This window comes from Danio rerio, chromosome 6 (genome assembly GCF_052040795.2).
Source record: "Danio rerio strain M-AB ecotype USA chromosome 6, GRCz13ab, whole genome shotgun sequence".
Lineage (NCBI taxonomy): Eukaryota > Metazoa > Chordata > Actinopteri > Cypriniformes > Danionidae > Danio > Danio rerio.
In genome coordinates this window covers 32,262,501-32,283,657 of record NC_141026.1, presented here as the reverse complement: position 1 = coordinate 32,283,657, position 21,157 = coordinate 32,262,501, and the positions used below count along the sequence as shown (strand labels likewise).

Sequence of the window (21,157 nt, the reverse complement as noted above, 5' to 3'; positions counted from 1 at the left end):
CATCTAAATTGTCATCTAAAATGAATATTTTTCTCAGCCTCCCTTGTTTATGTTGAGATATTTCACTTTAAAGACCAGGAAAAGGACTTATTCTTTATCATAAAAGTGATGTTACTGAACATACAAACAGGAGCCTGATAAAAATACTCATTTTAAAGAAAAATTTAGACGCCATTTAGAGGTTTTTGCATCTGAATTCTTCAAATATTGCCACTAGAAACATCTAATATTAAAATATAAAATATTTGTTCTGTAACAAACCAAAAAAAATAAAAAATAACAACAGATGAGTATGAAAGTTTGAAAAATAACTGTTTGTACAGATATAGCCAACTAGCTAGCAAGCATGCATTATGTTGCAGTTGTTTACAAAAATCATCCACAGTCTTTGACTGAAAATGAAGAGAATGAATGGTTGTAGGTTGTGCTACTGAAGGGCAGAGTGGCTCTGTGCTGGCCATGAACAGGAGAGTGTGACGCATGCAGGAAGCCAAGCTCAGGAGCCACGCTAAGACAACAGCTTTCAGCAAACAGAGAAGATGCTACATGAACGCACATACACTCGCTAGGGGTGTGAAAGAAGCTCAGATCACGCACAAACACACAGAACCTGCACAGAAGCTTAATTTAGACCCTCTCAGACTACCTCCAGCCAAAGCTCTGACGGTCATCATCACCCCCATTGGCATTTTAATAAACACTGCAGCCAGACCTGCCGAGAAGAACGAAAGCATGGCCAGGCTGGACTCTGATCCTCAGGGTGAACAAGACAAGCTGCTCTGAGTCACGACCACAAACTGGCCACATTATCACTTACTGTAAATGTGCAGGATGGCATTCTAAAGTCAACATGAAATCATTATTTACTTTGCTATAAAACCTTTGGGTCTATAAGAACTATATAAAAATAAATTACAGTGATTTCTTGCTATAACGCAGTTCACTTTTCGCAGCCTCGCCGATATTTTTAGTGCAATTTGACATGTTTTTCCACAGTGCATTGTGTTCTGTGTCCAGATTGTGTTCAGCTTGCCAAATTTACTTAATTCTTCAATCGCTACCAATGATAATCTAAAGTACTGTACTGTATGGTTGCAAGTTTTCTCTCCACAATGTCAACGAAATGTTCTGCACCATCAAAGGCACCTGTGGTAGCACCCAAAAAGCAGATGAAGATGCTAACCATCGCACAAAAAGTTGAACTTTTAGACATGCTAAAAGAAGGTAGAAGTTATCCGGCTGTAGGGCACCATTACAGAATAAATAAATGAGGATCAAATGGTTTTGTCTTTGGTCTTATTCTATAATAGTATGAAGGTTTGAACTTTGAGAGTGTTTAAACAAGAGAGAAAGTGTGAAAAGTTAATGCCTCTCTGAGACAAGTGTATAAAGAGTGTAGTGAGGGGTTTTACAGCCTTACAACATCTATAATAATGGTAAAAAAAATAAAGCAAACTACTTTGTGGATTTTGCTTATTGCGGGTTATTTTAGAACGTAACTCCCGCAAATAACAAGGAACTATGGTATTACTTTTTGATTAAACTAAAACACATTAAACTGATATTAATAGACAGTGTTTACATTTATAACAGTACAAAAATACTTTGTTTAGTTTCATAATAATAGGAACTATTGCGCATCAAATTTAATTTTAAGCTGTCATTATATGCTAGTTTTCAATGTCATATGATGAATGGCATCACTGGGTGATTTGATGCTCAAGAATTCCTACACTGAAAAAAATATTCATTGGATTTACTTTGTTTTTTAAAGGTAACTGGTTGCAAAAAAAATGCATATGGGCAGAATTTAAACAAACAAATGAAGTTGAACATTAGTAAATTACATTTTTTATTTAAATTCAGCCCATATAAAATGTTACCTTAAAAATATATAGCAAATACAATGAATCATTTCTTTTGTGTATTTTTCTTTCGATTAAATTTACATTTTTTAAATTAATGATTTGTTAAATACAAATTAAGTTCTATAAAATACATCATAACATATTAAAACAGTGATGAGCCTCAGAGACGTACAGTAATACAAACGTGCAGAACAAAAATAAAAAATCACAGTGTGTCCTTCGAAAAAAAGTAGGGGTGTAACTTCGGCATCCTGGCCAAATTTACCTCAGTCCATCATGGCCTCCTAACCATCCCCATATGATAATTGGCTTCATAACACTGTCTACTCTCCACCAATCAGCTGGTGTGCGGTCTGGCGCAATATGTCTACCGTCGCATCATCCAGGTGGATGCTGCACACTGGTGGTGGATGAGAAGATTCCCCCAAAAATGTGTAAAGCGCTTTGAGTGTCCAGAAATTGCCAAATAAATGTAAGGAATTATTATTATTATTAGTAATAGTAGTGTAATTAATATAAATTATTAAATAACAACACTGAAAAAAACAAGCTTTTTTTTCTGACAGATGTCCATTTTTTCTAATACTGTTTTATTGTTCAGTTCTCTGATTGACTCACTGTAGCATGTGAGATGGAGGTAAACATATTTCAATGGCATCTAATATGATTTTAAAACGTTGCAGCTTGGTAAAAAAAAAAATTCAAATAAGCTTCAAAAGTGAACAGATTTCTAAAGATTAACACAAACATACAACGTCAAACAGAAGTGAGAGGTTTTCTTTCGCTGAGATACTTCTCATTTTCACAATCCACCATGTATGAACTGACTCTCTGCTGTAACCAGTTATAAACAATTAGGCAGTACAGAATTCAGTCTTTCATTCATCTTCTTTTCGGCTTAGTTTATTAATCAGGGGTCGCCACAGAGGAATGAACTGCCAACTTATCCAGCATATGTTTTTATGCAGCGGATGCCCTTCCAGCCGCAACCAAACACCTATTCAAACACATACACTAGTGCCAATTTAGTTTATTCAATTCACCTACAGTACGTCTTTGGACTTGTGGGGGAAACCAGAGCACCCAGAGGAAACCCACGCGAACACAGGCAGAACATGCAAACTCCACACAGAAATGCCAACAGACCCAGCCAAGGCTCGAACCATCAACCTTCTAGCTGTGAGGTGATCATGCTACCCACTGCACCACCATGCATAATATAGAATAGTACAGTAATATAGAATTTAACCTAATCAGTTCAGCTCAAAGCGTTTATTACTTTCACAAATTAAATGACCACTTGAATAAAGCAGCAGCATAATATTCTCTTTGTTTCCCCAGAAACTAAATCCAATAGTACAAAAGACAGACAAAACAATGCAAACCAAACAATATACATTACATAGACAGTTATGCCAATACTTTCATCAAATATTTAATTTCACGCACCTCAGTAAACCTTCAGCAAAAACATGAAGATGCTATTGTGAGAATTCACCAATCGACAGATAAACTTATACATCGAATTTCTCATCAAAGCAAAAAATGCTCAAACTCTTACCTTACAGAATAATTCACTTGCGCTATCTATTCTTTTAAGAAGAATCCTCATATAATCATTGTATGCAACCTGCAGCTTATGGAGACTCTCTTCTTTAAAATTATACCACAGGGAAGCTGTGTATAAAGAGCTGCAATAAGTTCTAAAGAGGTTTACCTTAACCTGCTCTGAACACAAACAAACCTTCTCCAATTGCATATATGCCTAAACAAAACTTTCGACAATTAACAAAAGACAAACCATTTCTTATCGTACTGTTATTCGTAATGGAAATAAACCAAGCAAGTGAACGGATTAGTGAATGGAATCAGACATAAGAAAGTTTGTGAATGTTGAAATGTTCTGGTCCCTTCTTGTCAGTTTAAAAACTAACAGCCTCTGAAATAGAAAGGAATAGTCAACGCACCTTCAGGTCTGTATTGAGCAATGATAGTGACCGTCTGTCCAGCGTTCTTCAGTGCTGCGGCCGCCTGCTCATGCGTCGCACTGCGGAGGTCCACTCCATTTACCTACAACCAGCATGCAATATTAATGATGGACGGTACATCACAGACACTGATGGAAACTTACTTCCTAAAATTAATCTTTTACTCAAATGGATTTCAATATAGTGGCAAAAAAACAAGGTGACACTTTATTTTAAGGTGTACTTGTTACAAAAGTTCTATGTACTTACTATAGCAATTAAAAGTAATTATGCATAAGTACATGCAACCAACCTTAAACCTAACCTGCATTCTGAGCATAACGCAAGTAAATATAATTAATTAATATAACTAACCTAATTAATATACGCTACATTAATAATAACAAGGACACCTTAAAATAAAGTGTTTCCTAAAATATAAGTACAAAGAGAGGTTACCGCTTCTTTTAGACATTCTGTTGACTGCAAGTAAACTTCACAAGTACCAAAGTATTACTAGACTTTACTACTAGACTGCCGCTGCGATCGAATACTATACCAAAGTTGGCGATCCGAGGTTGTAACGGACTGTACCAAAAAACTGAGTTTTACAGGGAAAATAACAAAATGGGAGGGTGGCGGGAGATGGGTATGAAATACGGTAGACTCCAGGGAAAAATATTAGTGTTGGCAGGTATGGTATACCACATTTTTGGAAAAGTCAAGGTTTTAAAACCACCAACATTTTCTGCTATACTGTTCTTAAGGTTTATGTAAGATTTTTTTTTTTTTCGTTTTGTTTTAAGTTTTTTTAGGACAACAGTATCTCCAGCAGAAAAAAAACATCCAAAGATGCTGTTTTAAATTGTAATGAAGTCAGTGTTTTTGGAACTAATGAAGACAGCAGAAGTCAACGATTTATTTGAATTATTTAGCCTGACAAGATTACTGTTCCAAAATATTTAAAAAGTTTCTTAAAATAAAATTTATATTGAGTTCAAAGGGGAAAAAAGCTTTTGTTTTTTATCCAGACATTTAAAAAGAACATATTTTAGAGCAGTATTCAAAAACATAGTGAAACCGTGATATTTTAATCCAAGGTTATCATACTGTCAAAAACTTATACTGGGCCATGCCTACCAGACTGTCTGCTTAAGTGATGAATAATGTACACGCAGCTGGTTGTTACTGCAGAATGACTATGTCAAAATGATTAAGACCAAATCAGGAAATTATTTTGAAATAAAAACCTTTGTAATGTACATTATCTCTTTTACTGCATGCCTCATTGCTATATATGTAAATAACTAGACACAAATATTTAATATCTTTAATATATTATCTTTAAAAGCAGAGCAACAGCAAAACATTTTCTTTTAAATAAAATGGTTTAAAGCCTAAACGAAAACAAGTTTGCACAAGACAGACACTTAAAAAGTAAAGTACATTTATATCAATAACTGCAGAGCTGATAACTACATAAATAAAAAAGAGATATAAAAACTTAATCTAAAGAAATCTTAATAACAACTGATTATTTAAAAAGTAAGTACAGGACATTACTTAGCAGAAGTTGTGTTTGAAGAAAAAAATCAGCATGGGCTTTATTTTGATGATCCAGGCACAAAGTCCAAAGCGCAGGGCGCAAAAGCATTAAGGGCGTGTCCGAATCCAATTTTGCTATTTTAAGGACAGAAAAATCTGCTTTGCGCCGTGGCGCATGGTCTAACAGGGTTGAGCTTAATGTCTCTTAATGAGTTTAAAGGTGTGTTTTGAGAATAAACCAATCAGAGTCCCATCTCCCATTCCCTTTAAGAGTCAGTTGAGTCGCACTATTTACATGGGTAAGGATTTTTTTATGACCACAGAGAGTCAGATCCTTGGTAGATGGAAGTATCGTTTATTATTAGTTCATATTAGTACATTAATGAAACTAAAATTAAACTAAACCTTTACTAATGAAATCTTATTGTAAAATCTGACCCTCTAACAACAGCAGTTAAAGATAATGTGATGTTCTTACAGAGACGATACGGTCTCCTTTCCTCAGTTCTCCACACAGGTCTGCAGGCCCTCCTGCTAAAATGAAGGAGATGAAGATTCCCTCTCCGTCCTCTCCTCCTACAATGTTGAAGCCTAGTCCCGTGGTTCCCCGATGCAGGACAATTTTCCTAGGCTCCCTAAAACAAAAATAGTGTTTATTAATAAGGAATTTATTATAACTTTTTGACTTGGAAAATATGACAAACTAATACTATAATAGTTTTGTTGTGTAGTAATTGTAAAGAAGCTGACATACTGTAAAACATAAAATATTAAACAAATTATTAAATTCAATATTAACTGCAAAACAAACTAAAATAATATAACTAATAAATAAAGGCAATTGAAAATTATCTGAATTTGCGATTGTTATGTGTTTAAGTAAAATGTCATTTTGGTTCGATTCTGTAAACTACAGATCCAATTTCTTCTCAATTTAAAATAAAACCATTTACTTTAGAGAACACAATGATATTTGGTCAAAATAAGAATAGGGCTAATGGTGGGGGAAAAAAGCTATTTTACTTAAACGACATAACATTTGGTGGGTTAACCCTGATCACAGGTTATTGTCATTGTCTGAAGTAAAAAAAGATCTAAATGACAACATTTTATTTATTAAATATCGAAATATTAGCATCATAAATGATAATAACAAATACCAAATACAGAATATCTTAAAAGTGATTTTATTTTCCCAAAGCCATATTGACTTTTTGCTAAATAAAATAACGGTACCACATCTCCCTCTAGTGAATAAAAACATGAACTACAAGATAGAGCTCTTAGAGGCAAGATTCGTTCAAAATGTAAATTAAAATCAGTTACTCATCCTTCACTTGTTCCAAACACTTGCACTCAAACTAGTTTGAAACAAATCAATGGCAAGTAAATGACAGGATTTTAGTAGTAGTGATGGTTAAAACCTACATATATAGCAAGGTTACAATTTACAAAGGTTAAATGCATTTTACTGTTTTCAATAAAGTGTACTAAAATGTGATATGTGCAAATATTGATTGGTGTATAATTTTCATAAGAATTATAATTAAGCAAATCGTCTGTTAAATTCCTGAAAAGTAAAAACACTGCACCCCTGTGGTGCTTTCAAAATATGTAATCCTCTTAATCAGCCAAACAGGGAACCTGACAATAGATTTGTTGTTGTTTGTTTGTTTGTTTTGTGTGTATGTGAATTAAAGACACTAGTTGAATACTCATTTGTGAAGCAGAAGAGAATTAAAAGGATGGAGAGTACATCTAGTGGCCTGTAGATGGCTGCATTGAGTCAATGAGATCTGAGTGTTTTCAAAACAAACCCTCACTCAACTCTACACAAACACACACACACACACGCACACGCACGATATTAACCCTTTAATAGAGATTCAGTTTAAAGGTATGACCCTGTCATTGTTTGCAGGATCATCATATTGCCTATGCCGACTGGCCTATAAATATGTGTAGTATTGTTAACCTATGTATAAAACTGGAGGAACTGATGTAACAATAGTTTTTAAAGTCTTTTTTTTTTTTGCCTGTTCTTTTCTGTCTTTATAGTTGTTGCTTTTTGTATTGTTCTGTTGCTTTAAAGTAAAAATACAAAATATAATTAAAAATAAATAAATAAATAAATACAGTTTCACTACAATACTGACAGAAGCACATTCACACACATTTTAGTTATAAAGAGAGTAACATTTTTATAGTCATCCTGTAGAATTAAGTCTTAATTCAAAAAGCTTATCAGATTTGGCATCCTTGACTTCACAGATTGGTTGCTTATATCATGACGATAGCTTCTGACGTCAGAAGCTGTTTGGTTTTAACATCAGTATGACGTATTTGGTGAATTCTTCTGATAGGAAATAAATCTCCCTGATTAAAAAGGTTTAACAGTAAAGCACGCCAGACAGTGTGTGCGCATGTTCTTTTTAAGTGATACATTTTGGCTCTGCTTGCTACTGAGATACAAAAGAATGAGATTGACATTGGCAGCAGAGGATGCTTCTTATGTAGTAATATAATCAGGTTTAATCCTAATTTGTGGATGTGTGATTTTTATATTTCGCAAATGAATGTCTATTCATGTAAATGAATACAAACTTAAGCTATCACTACACAGCAAAGTGGCACAGAAACCAAACCTGAAGCAGCATAAATAAAAAAAAAATGTGTATTTACACAAATTGTTTATTAAAATAAAATGTCTTTACACTGATATTTTACAAATGAATACCATCCCTCAGGTATTAGATATGGTGAAACATGTCTTTACCTTTTGTATTAAAAATCATTTACACTGGGTCACCCGTCTTATAACGACTTTGCTATATCTTCTAGCCATTTAAAAAAGCCATATATCTTTTAGTTTGGCTATAAAAAAGCACAAACATTTTTATGTTTGTTTAAATAATGTTTAAGGGTGAGCAACGCGATCGCCTCACCGCAAGAGGGTCGCTGGTTTGAGCCTCTGCTGGGTCAGTTGGCATTTCTGTGTGAAGTTTGCAAGTTCTCCCCATGTTCGTGTGGGTTTCCTCCTTGTGCTTCGGTTTCCCCCACAAGTCCAAACACATGTGGTATAGGTGAATCGGGTATGCTAAAATTGACCGTAGTGAATGTGTGTGAATGAGAGTGTATGGATGTTTCCCAGTGATGGGTTGCAGTTGGAAGGGAATCATCTGTGTAAAACATATGCTGGATAAGTTGGCAGTTCATTCTGTTGTGGTGACCCCAGATTTATAATAGCGGAAAAGTGTTTAAGGCCAATATTATTAGACCCCTTTTTTAATTTTTTTTTTTAAATTGGCAACAGAACACTGCTGTCAGAACAATGTTTAATTTAATCCTTTAAAACAAATTGCGAAAAAAAAAAAAAACATATGCTGGAATAGTTTGCGGTTCATTCTGCTGTGGTTACCCCAGATAAATAAGGGACTAAGCTGAGATTTTGTCTTTAACAATATATTCAATATTAACTGGCTTCAAGACTTATCATTAACTGCTTATTGAGAGCTAGTTATGAAGTTGTCGTATTGTTTAAGTAAAGGTAAGGGGTAGATGGGAAGTAGAAATAGGCATGGGCTCATATATGATTTTGAATGTATGATAACCTTGGATAAAAATGTCACGGTTTCACAGTATTGTGATTACTGCTCTAAATATATGTTCTCTTTAAATGTATGGGTAAAAAAAAAAAATCTTTTTCCCCCATTGAACACAATATTTTTTTATTTTGAGAAACATTTAAAATATTTTGAAGCAGTAAACATGTCAGGATAAATAATTAAAATGAATCATTGACTTCTGTCTTCATTAGTTTCTAAAACAGACGTTTCTTTACAATTTAAAACAGAATCTTCGAATTTCTGTTCAGCTGAAGATACTGTCGTAAAAATATATATATAATAAATAAACCTTACACATACCTTGGGAAAGGTATGGCAGAAAAATTAAGGTTTTAAAAACCTGACTTTTCCAAACCGCGGTATACCTTGAAAATGGTTATTGTCCCATGTCTAATAGTATAATATGGTGATGCTGATTAAGGCATTATCAATTAGGAATACAGCCAATATGCAAGCTAATAAACAATTATCTAAAAGAGAGAATTGCTCCTAATACTATTGTACTACCATTTTACTGTATGTGAACATTAGAGTGTTAAAAACAACTTTTCTTTTGTCATTTTAAGAAGTAAAAGACTGTAAGACGTAAAATAGTGTTCAGACAAGAAAACTATGTCAAGATTTGAGATATACTGTATAATTACATGACGTTGACAAAATATTTTTAGGATTGCATTCGTAAATTCTAACATAGTTTATAAGGGTTTATGAATGCATAATACATTAAGAATACTCTTAGGCATTATCAATAAAAGCTTCATAGAAATGTGTCATATTTTTAAGCAACTTCAGACAAAAAGTAAACATACAGGCATATTCAATTTTAACTGTAAGTGTGCAGCTCTTCATAAAACAGTTTAGAGACCATCTTGAAGTTTAAAGTTTACATTATAAAAATAAACCTGCTTTGTAGCAATATTCATCATAGTATTGTATAGTCATAACAGGAGAAGGGAAATAATGCTTAAAAACAAATAAAGCTTAAAGAATACATTTAAAAAGAAAAACAACTTAGATTACTGTGCATGTGCGAATCATTTTATACAGTCTGTTTTGAAGTGCAAAAAAAAAGCCAGAACCATTATGCCCAGTTAAATGTACTAAAAATGCCATTAACCTTGGGCAGCTTATCAAAATGCTATTCCCTCTGAACCCTGTATCTACATCAAAATTAAGGATCCGTCTTCACACCAGGCTACAGTACATTTAATGAAACTTATATAACATTATCTTACAAATTTCAGGATAATGATACAAAGGGAAAAAAAAAATCTAAAAACAAAAAAGCAGCAAAAGATGTGATGAGAGTGGAAGAGATGAGAATGAGTGTGGTCAAAGTCTGCGTATGAAGTCTGTATAAAATGAGTTAAAAAGCAAGTCAGCAAGTCATGCATTTTATTAACTTGACATAAATGATTGCTCCACTTCACAAGACAGCAAAAACACAAAAGAATCATGAAGTTGACCTCTGAACCTGAAGCTATCAAATGTTTCTGTGTGTCATGAGGATGTCATGATTGAGAATGTGGAGGGCAAAGGCTCACCTTGTGATCTCATCATCTCCCAGCATGCCTTTTGAGACAGGAGAGTACCGAGATGGGGTGGCAGGGGTTAATGGTTGACTCAGATAGCTTTGGGTGCTGATATGGTTCTCCATGTGCTGGGAGTAGGCTGGAAAAACCGGAACACAAAGATTTGATGTTATTGATGTAAAGATGAAAACTCATTTGATGATGCTCACAGAGGTCAGGACCTGGAATCTCAAAATGACTGCACCAGTCATATGCAATAATGTGAAAAACTGCAAGTACAGACATGCCTAATATTTCTGAAGAAACTTGCTGTGTGAAAGGCCTTCTAAAAGAGTCAGACATGTTTTATTTATTTATTTATTTTTTTATCTTTTCTTGTGCTCGGAGCATGTTATTAATGGTCAGTTTTTCATATATGACAATCCAAACATATACTGTATATATGTATATGTATATATATGTGTATATATGTGTCTGTGTGTGTGTGTGTGTGTGTGTGTGTGTGTGTGTGTGTGTGTGTGTGTGTGTATATATATATATATACATATATATATATATATATATATATATATATATATATATATATATATATATATATATATATATATATATATATATATATATATATATATATATATATATATATATATATATATATATATATAGATGAACACTGTACACTCTCAGAGTGTGGTATTTTTTCAATAGGTACACATTTGTACTTATAGGGTCCATATTGGTTCCTCAAAAGTATATATTAGTACCTAAACATTTTAAGAGGAACACTGTTGTACTTTTTAGGTACTAATATGTACCCTTTAGGTATTAATACGAACCTTTAAGGTACAAATGTGTACCTTTTGAAGGTACCACCCCAGTGACAGCTCGCATACCTTTATTTCTGAGAGTGTATATACAACAGTTCTGTCTGGTTCTGGAATCTGATTGGCTAATAGAAGTGTGATAATTCTGCAATATCAGAACTCGTACTGCCTCTTTACTCATGTATTACTCTGCACACAGACAGTGATAATAAACTCATTACAGTTTGACAAATTTTGCAGCTGTTGGACAACAATGTACTTTTGAGGCTTTTTAGGCAAGAATATAGTTGTGAAGTTTCAATAACAGACAAGCTGTTTTGCTTCATAAAGCCAGATGGTCAGGAGCTCCATGTATTAGCTCAGTTTTGCCTATAAATGTTTGTTTTGACTTTCAAAGTGCCGCTAGCTCTCAACTTGCATTTTATTAAATCACCAAGGATACTAGTTTCAGCTAATAATCTTCTTCGATGTTCTACTGAAGAAAAAGCACAACGAATGGCCTAAGAGTGAGAAATTAACAGGAAATTCTTACTTTTGTGTGAAGTATCTCTTTAAAACACCATTGCAGCATGCTGATTTGGTGCTTGAGTAACGTTTCTTACTGCAATCAATTGCTCATTTCAGACAGTAAATTGCCATAAAATAACCAAAACATTTCACACACATCGTATCTACACTCAAAGCTTCTTTCAAGACATTACAATTAAGCTTTAAATGTCTGTTATAATTTTTAATTAAGTCATCCCCTTAAAAATACAATCTTTTTGATAATACAGCCTTTAAATATACGAGTAGGCTACTAGACCACCCAAAAAGGTCTGCACCTCACTTTCATTTTCACTTTCACAAGCAGGGCAGAAGGATTTTTTCAGAACACTGAATTTGCAGCTTCGAAAGACATAAATAAAAAAAAGTTATGTTTTTGGCAACAGAAATGTATGTTTTTGTTAGAAGGATGTTGCTGAGCAGCAGAGGCACTTATATTTAATGTCACCGGGAAAAGTAGCACTTAAATGCATGCGACCATTTTGATGATCATTTTGATGAAATTAAAAGTAGAAATACTCATAACTCTTTTGTGTTTTGTCATTTTAGCACAATAACAATGTTAGAAATAAATATGGACATATAAAAAAGAAAAGTCAGGGTACTATAGATATGTGGGTTTGATTTCAACAAGTAAAATTGCTAAAAAAAAAAAAATGTAAAAATGGTTAAAATTACCACCTTAGAAGTAGTGTTAAGGGCACTCCTAATGAAGCATTTTATTTTTTTAACGAGCATCATTTTATTAGTTTTGTTAAAGGAGTTTTTAGAACAGCAGCAGCATGTGGAAAAACTGAGCGCCTGTTTTACGTTTTTTTTATGCACAGCTGAGCATTTTTGGAAGAGCGCTGATATTTTCAGCTGTGTAAAAACATTTAACTGGAAAAACTATTATTACATACAAAATGTGCTGTTTTCACAGCAGAATTCTGGAAATTTACTGGTAATGTGTTACAACTTATACCCATAAATTCTGGAATCAATTTTCCAGTATTTTTCATTTTAATAAGGGCCTGTTCATACCTGATGGTAGTTTATCAGTGATTTTTTCTGAAAAGTCTGTATGTGTAACAGCTAATGTTTACAGTAGGTGTGTTTCTTAATATATTTGTGGCAAACGTGATAATGTCTCATTCACACGAGCAGCGACTTTGTAGCTTGTAACTGCAAACGCAGGTCTGTGTGAGTCTACAGCACGGAGAATACAACCAGCCTCTGAGTGAGCTGAGAGAGAATCATGTGAGCCCTACTGGTGCTCCTATTGGCTGTTGCTCAAAAAAAGTCGCTCTTCGTTTGCATAAAGTTGAAGGATTCTGAACTTTGTTGCATCGCTCGGCATGCCCACCTGGTCGGTAACGATCGCTGTTGCTCGCATAGTCTTTCGAAAATCGCTGAAAGACTCTTCATTGAAATGAACAGTTGCTTACGCCTTTGCCAATGAAAGCCACTTGTAGTGTGAATGATGCTCATATCTTTCAGGCTCAGTGTCTTTACACTCTCTTTACCGATAATTCAAATACATCCATGATGAACTATGTGTAGTGGCAAAACTACATCACAATAACCTCCAAAAGCTTCCTAGAGAAGAACTTATTAAAGCAGTCCATGTTACATACAGTATGTGCATAGTCTCAAAATATTTAAATCTCATTCTCCTCTTCACATATACTGGTGATCCATTTGGTTGCAAACATGGAAACAAACACAGATTGACATAAATCACGTTAAATGGAGCATGCTATTTTTGTAACAAATTTTTTCAGTGGTTATTTTTTTAAAGACCATGACTGTAAGAGCACCAAAAAGTCTATTTACAAATTATTGGTTTTAATATTAAAACTAGCTCTAACACTTATATCATTATGTCTCCTTTTAATGATATGAGTTTATACTACAGTAATAAAAATAACAATACAGTAAATTGTGCATAATTATAAGTAGCTAACACTAAACATAAAAGCAACTTAATTAATATTACTAACAATATTGTAAAAGAACACACAAAAAAAGTGCTGACAAGCATTATTATAGCATAAATGCTGAAATATGCGGTTTGCAAGGTCACAAGTTTACACAAAGTACACAAACAGATAAAATGTAAATATTGAAAGCATCTGCAAAATGCATTAATGTATAAGGAAATTACCTTAGGGTGTTAAAATAATGGCTAAAATTTCCTTTTGTGTTCACTTAAATCCTTTTTAGGCTCTATAATTGATGTCAGTACTATAAATCTAGTGTCCTTATTTCACTGTGTCAGATGTAAAGTGTAATAAAGTCAAGGGTATACGCACTGGGCAATTACTAAGCGCCGACATTGACAACCCATTTATTTAATTCTCATCAAACAGTCCTTCACGTGTCAAATCCCCACGCAGTGCCTGATATAATGAAATGGTATGGCTAATGAAATAGTTCTGTTTACGCCTTCTGAGAAAAATCACATTGTGCGCCCTCACACGACCGTCTACATGTGCAAACGTCCTTTAAACCTCCCTCTGCAACACTTGCACAAACACGCGCACTCTTTTCTGCATATACTCATGCTGGATTTGCTGGCCACGTGATGCACTTCGTGATTAAATGTGCTTTTGTCCTTCATGCCTTTAAGCCCTAATGACAGCTTCCTTTCTCAGGATGTAATGCTGCGGGATCTGGCCTGCCTCTGGAACATCACCAAGGTGCTACATTATCGACTGTCATCGCTCAGCATTTTGCACAGTCAATTTTAGTGGCCGTCCTTACGAGTTGCTGCCCCCATTAACAGAAAGTGCTGCACATTGCGGCTTTCGGGTGGGATTTAAGCCACGACGGAGGATGGGTCACCAGGACTAAGAGTTGGCGCACTCAAAAAAGAACATTCTGTCATTATTTACTCATGTCATTTCAAATACATAGACGGATTGGTTTCCAAATGAAGATATTTTCAATTAATTTTCCCTCCATTAAAAGTTTAAGATTCTAATATAACTTTAAAAAGTATTTGAAAAGATCCAAAATAAATAACACAAATTAATTCAATCAAATTATTTTGAAAAGTCATGATTTATTAAGAGGAAATATTCAATTTAGACTTTTATTTGCATAATCAATAATGCATTGATCAGTGAACAGTTTTTACAGCATATTTATTTGGTCATGGAAGTTCAAGCATGCTTGCTTAATGCTTGAGAGCCAATGAGGTTCCTTCTTGCATCACATCATCATGTTTGAGCTTCAGAAAGAACCAATGAGGTTTTTTCTAGCCTTTCAAGTAGATATGGATGAGCTTCTGTTCATGTTGGATGATCAATGTTTAAATGATAATTAAAACCGAAATAAAATCCAATTTTCATATACAGTACAGTGATTCAGTGACTGCGTTTCTTTTGCACAATTCATAAAATTATGTTTTGAACGTTTCTGAAGCATCATCGGTTTGGTTGAATAAAATTACAATGGTGGGTCAACATTTTCTCAGACATGTTTGGTACTCACCAATATAAATACTGATAAATGTTATTTTGCAATTAAAATAAATAAATTAATTAATTTATTTATTTATTAAAATAAACAAATAAAAAAAGTTAAAATAAATAAATAAATAAATAAAATAAATAATTTCAATAAATAAATAAAATCAAATAAAACTAAACAAAATTAAATAAAAATAAACAAATAATAAATAAATAAATACATTTTCTATTCTTTAGTGTTTATTTTATTTCTCAGTTAAAATTTATGGTGCATCACAGTGGACACTATAATAGTCCATTAAAGTTCCTTAGTATCATATGACATTAGTTTCATTTGCGCTTTCAAATTTTGTTTACGCTTGACTTTATAATAGTAATATAAAAATGTTCATATGATTTATGTACAATAAAGTTTGTAAAGTAATATTTTCTGTCTTTAGTAGATATTTTTTTAGAAGAGACTTGCTTTGTTTACCAAATTAGTGGATCTAATTGGATTTGCATTGTAAACAAAGTTAAAAAAAAAAGTTAAAAATGTATTGTTTTTGACTTCATATATTAAGTTTTTAGTTATGATACTCAGATTCTGTCTGGCCCTAGTGATAACCATAGTTTACTGTCATTGCTGTTGACATACAGTACCAAACTACAAGCTTTCCATTGATGTCTGCGAGAAAGAGATCTTTCAGTTATCAGGCCCAATACCAGTATTTGCTTCTGCCTAAAAAAAATCTCAATTTGTTTTCTGAAGATGAACACAAGCCTCACAGGTTTGGAATGATAAGAGGGTGAATAAACAAGGACTTATTTTGAGTTGAGTCATTCATTAGAATCAAGTCTTTTCCTGCAAAAAAGCTTCAAGGATTTAGTATACCTTAGGATAGGCTTACTTACAGCTGGTGACATCGGGAGGAGCGTAACTATCATTCATAAAGACACTAGTGGGTTTCGCCACTTTTAAATAGACAACATCAGGGGTGTTTTTCAAGGCAGCCACGGCATCTTCATGAGTGACCTCTTCAAGGCAAACAGCATTCACCTGAAACCAAACACAGAATCCATCAGATCAAACATGGCCCATGGGTATGGGACATAAACAGAAAGACTGCATTTATTTGATCAACAATATTGTCGCATTGTGAAATATTATAGCATAGAATGTAATGTATACCTGTGATGGCACATAGTCCTACTGAAATAATTTGCTGTTCAAGAAAGATTATTTATTATCAACACTACAAATTGTTGTGCCACTCAATATTTTTGTGGAAACCCTGATAGATTTGTTCAAGATTCTTTAGATGGGATTGAAAAAGAAGTATTGCTAAAAGAAAGTTTTAATTATTTAATTATTTTTTTTATTTTAGTTGTATTGACTAAAACGGTGGGTATTTAATTTTTGGAGGATTTTTTAAAGAGCCCATATTATGACCTTCCATGCAGTGTGTAACAGCTATAAGCAAAGTGAAATATCCAGATGAGGATTAAATCTGAAAGTGCACAATGTTTAAAACAATTGATTCATATATAAAAGAGTCGACTCATAGTGGTTCAAATGAATCGCTAGGGTAACAAATCTTTAGCCATGTTGGCGTGACGTCGATACGGAACTCAAGCTCATTTGTTGCGCACACAGACCTGGGAAAATTGAAACCCCCGGCACCACCCACAAACACTGTAGAAAGAAAAAGAGGAAGACAAACACTGTAGCAGATCCCGCTTGACTCATGTCGTGAAGACGCTGTGCTCTGAAGTGTGAGAGAAAGTTAATGTTATTTTCCCTACTCAAAGATGAGGCTGTGAAGAGTCGGTGGTTGAAGCAAAAATACCTCAGCATTATAGCCCAAGCCTTGTGCTTTTTTCCTGTAATTTTTCTAATAAGTGCTTCAGCAATCTAAACACTTACAACAGGGTATTCGTTGGCCGTTTGTTAAAGAAAGGATCAGAAAAACTACTGATGTAACAGACTTTGTCAGAGCTTGACTCGAACTTTACAGTACACAGTTCATGGATCAATTTCTTCCTCCATTTCAAAAGTGTTGCCTCCTTGTTTACTCTAGCTTGCAAGTTATGTTTTTAGTTGTGTTTTGTAACTTGTAACCGCTTGAACTGTAACTAGTTTACTCTTTACATTCTCATAATCGCGTCTAAGACCACGCTGAAAACACGATGCGTGCGCGATGTGTTTACGGATTTAAATGTGTTTGTGAGCTCATGATCCACAGCCGGTTGTCGTTGATAGGGTCACCATCAGCTGTTTCTACACACATGCGGCAGTCAAGTTTCAAAATAGTTCAGCTTTTGTCACTGTGTGGATTAATACTGAATGTTTCACTGTGTTTACTTATGGTTAATCCTGCATTGGGCTCACACATACACTCTGACTACTACAAAATTATTGATAAGCTGTGGTGGCCCTTTCTCTTTGTCTCATGCTGAATGCAGTCGACCAATTGCAATAGACTGGTTCATCTGACCAACCAGGGCAGATTAGCATCACGCTAAGGAGGGGTTTGGGTACAAATGAATTGCATATTTTAAGATTATAAATAAATGCTTATTATAAGACAATAAAACTGTTATTTTTTCCTTACATGCATATCAACCTGTTGTTGGAGACCCCAAAACATGACCCTCTTAAATGCATAATAGGGGCTCTATAAAGTGTATTATTAATAAGCAAAACCAAGCAAATAACAAAATAAACGTATCTTTAACTTTAAGAGAATTAAGGTAAAATAAAAACTTTTAATACAAATGTAGTGATTTTGTTCTTAAAGGAATTTTTCTAAAGTGAATTATTTTGTAAACATGATATAAAATAGTCAGATGTAAATGGTCCTCTACTGACTGATATTGACGTAACTTTTGACAACAAAACAAAAAATAAAACAAACAAATCTTCTAAATTAAAGTGTATTAAGGTAATATGAAAACTTTTAATATATATATATATATATATATATATATATATATATATATATATATATATATATATATATATATATATATATATATATTTATCATAAATAATATAAATAGTTTTAAGAGTTAAATATTTTGTAAATATAAAAATAAAATCGTCAAATGTAAAGAGTCATAAAATTAAAATAATAAAATAAAATAAAATAAAATAAAATGAAATAAAAGCCAAGTTTACTTACAGCCAACAGTTTATCCCCAATCTGTAGCCTTCCATCTTTATGGGCAGCTCCTCCTTCAATGATTTTGGTGATATAAATACTGTTGTCCCCAGGAATATGTTGGTTCCCAACACCTCCTGCTATACTGAAACCTAGACCTGCCGAAAAGGTCAGAGTAAACAGAAACTACAGTAACCACACATTTAAAACCAGGCTGTTATTCTCTAACCAAGATAAATAATAACTTTACCTTTAGGACCTTTTACCAGCTTTACATCCATGATTTTTTCTGAGAGGGGTTTTCTTCTTCTGACGTACAGTCTGACAATGCAGCCTGCCTCCTTCAGCGCCTCCACGGCATTACTGTGAGTTACGTCTCTCACATCTACATCATTCACCCGCAGTATACAGTCATTCACTCTGCACAGAGACAAAGAGGGAGAACACTGTCAAAATAAATCTGTAGAAATCACAGAGACTAAGTGCCTCCAGACTGAGGTACAGTATAGTAGGCCCACACAAGTCTATTTTTTATTTGTGTAAATGTGTGTAACATAATTAGGTTTTTATATTAATTTCAGTAATATTATTTACTAATATGCACATGTTTATATGATTTAAAAGTTTGTAATGTTTTTCATCTTTTAGTAGATACATTATATGTGAGGTTTGCTTTGTTTATCAAACAACTATCCATTGTAAACCTTGAATATAACCTTTTTGTTTTTTTCATGTTCTTAAGTTTTTAGTTATTATTATATATTCCCAAGATCATTCCAAATAAATCTGCTGATTTTTTTTTTTTTTTTTACAATATTATGTGGAGAAATAGCAAAAAATGTCCACAGATTCTGCTAGGCCAGTGTAAATGAGATTCATGCTGTTCTATCTATAATATAAACATGATGTTTTGATTAGAATAACAGATAAATAAAAACATATGTACGATTATAATTGAGGATTGGCCATTGACAACTATTACAAATGTTTCTAGTAAATAAAATGTGGAACAGATGTTTCAGATTTAAATTAACACGAGGAGAAGAATCATATTTATATCTGGAGGGTTATTAATTTACACTAAAGCCAAAGCATGGAGTTAAGGAAGACTATAAACTGCTTAGTCGTCTGGGATTAAGTGGGATTTACTGAATGCAAAAGTCTGACCGTTTGCCCTATTGACACATGCAATGCTTCAAACATATTGTACACTGCTATTTAAAAGTTTTACTTAATAAATGAATAAGAAAACACCTTAAATTAATGGTCCAGTAGTTCATGTTAAATTACAGTGTTTACTAACATAAACAATACATTTATTACAGTTAGTTAACCCAAATAAAGTTGTTCATTGTTAGTTCTTGTTAACTTACCATGCATTAACTAATGTTAACAAGCACAACTTAGCTTTTAATATCGCATTAGTGAATGTTAAACTATGATTAAGAAATGCTGTACAAGACTATTCATACTTTGTTCATGTTAGAAAATATATTAATATTAACTAATGGAGCATTATTTTCAAGTATTACCTATTAATTCATGTTCATAAACTAACACTGTAAAAACACTGCAGTGTTCCCCACAGAACACAAATTGTGTATTTACACTACCGGTCAAAAGTCTGGGGTCAGTATGATTTTTAAATGTTTTAAAATAAGCTTCTTTTGAGTTGAATCATTCCTGCTCACCAACGCTGCTTATATTTAATCAAAAAAGCAGTAAAAAGTGTGAAATTGTGAAATGTTATAGCACTTTAAAATAACTGTTCAAAAGTAGTTTAAAAATTTTATTTAATAATTTTATTTCATAATAATAATAATAATAATAATTTTATTTCAGTGATTATATATATATATATATATATATATATATATATATATATATATATATATATATATATATATATATATATATATATATATATATATATATATATATATATATATATATATATATATATATATAGTGAATGAATGAATGAATAAAAAGTAAACACACACATAAACATATATATATATATATATATATATATATGTTTACTTTTTATTTATTCATTCATTCATTTTCTTGTCGGCTCAGTCCCTTTATTAATCCAGGGTCGCCACAGCGGAATGAACCGCCAACTTATCCAGCACGTTTTTACACAGAGGATGCCTTTCCAGCCGCAACCTATCTCTGGGGAACATCCACACATACTCATTCACACTCGCACACGACGGACAATTTAGCCTACCCAATTCACCTGTACTGCATGTCTTTGGACTGTGGGGGAAACCGGAGCACCCGAAAGAAACCCACGCGAACGCAGGGAGAACATGCAAACTCCACACAGAAACGCCAACTGAGCCGCGGATCGAACCAGCGACCTTCTTGTGTGTGCTTTTATTAAAGTGCATTTTCAACAAAATTGGTTGAGCGCTCAAAACTATCAATGACTTCACTTTCTCATGCTTCAGACTGGCACCACTTATCCTGTTAAATGTTAGCCTGATTCTTAATAAACATGTGCTGCATGTGTTAATCTGAACTGGCCCTTCTGGGAAAAAAACCTGTCCTGACCTGAGTCTGCCGTCCTGTGCGGCTGCTCCTCCTGGGATGATCTTGGTGATAAAGATGCTTGGGTCCTCGCCGATGTGGGGGTTATCGGT

General features: G+C 33.4%; 1 protein-coding gene and 1 long non-coding RNA gene across 52 annotated transcripts in view; one reads left to right on the top strand and one right to left on the bottom strand.

The window, feature by feature from the left end:
- dlg1a (discs large MAGUK scaffold protein 1a) overlaps window positions 1-21,157 on the bottom strand; it is a 220,470-nt gene that overhangs the window by 46,246 nt on the left and 153,067 nt on the right. For all 49 annotated transcript variants that reach the window (XR_015492472.1, XR_015492471.1, NM_001442050.1 and 46 more), the window contains 7 exon segments: window positions 21,069-21,157; window positions 18,757-18,926; window positions 18,528-18,664; window positions 16,258-16,402; window positions 10,551-10,677; window positions 5,859-6,015; window positions 3,836-3,938 (listed from right to left, as the gene is read on the bottom strand). The exon segment at window positions 21,069-21,157 is cut by the window's right edge and continues 36 nt beyond it. Coding sequence is in view for 47 of the 49 variants with exons in the window: in NM_001442050.1 (NP_001428979.1) it covers window positions 3,836-3,938; window positions 5,859-6,015; window positions 10,551-10,677; window positions 16,258-16,402; window positions 18,528-18,664; window positions 18,757-18,926; window positions 21,069-21,157 (928 nt within the window). In the remaining 2 variants the exon portion in view is untranslated.
- Window positions 1-21,157, top strand: part of LOC147836384 (uncharacterized) — a 76,743-nt gene that overhangs the window by 34,722 nt on the left and 20,864 nt on the right. The window lies entirely within an intron of this gene.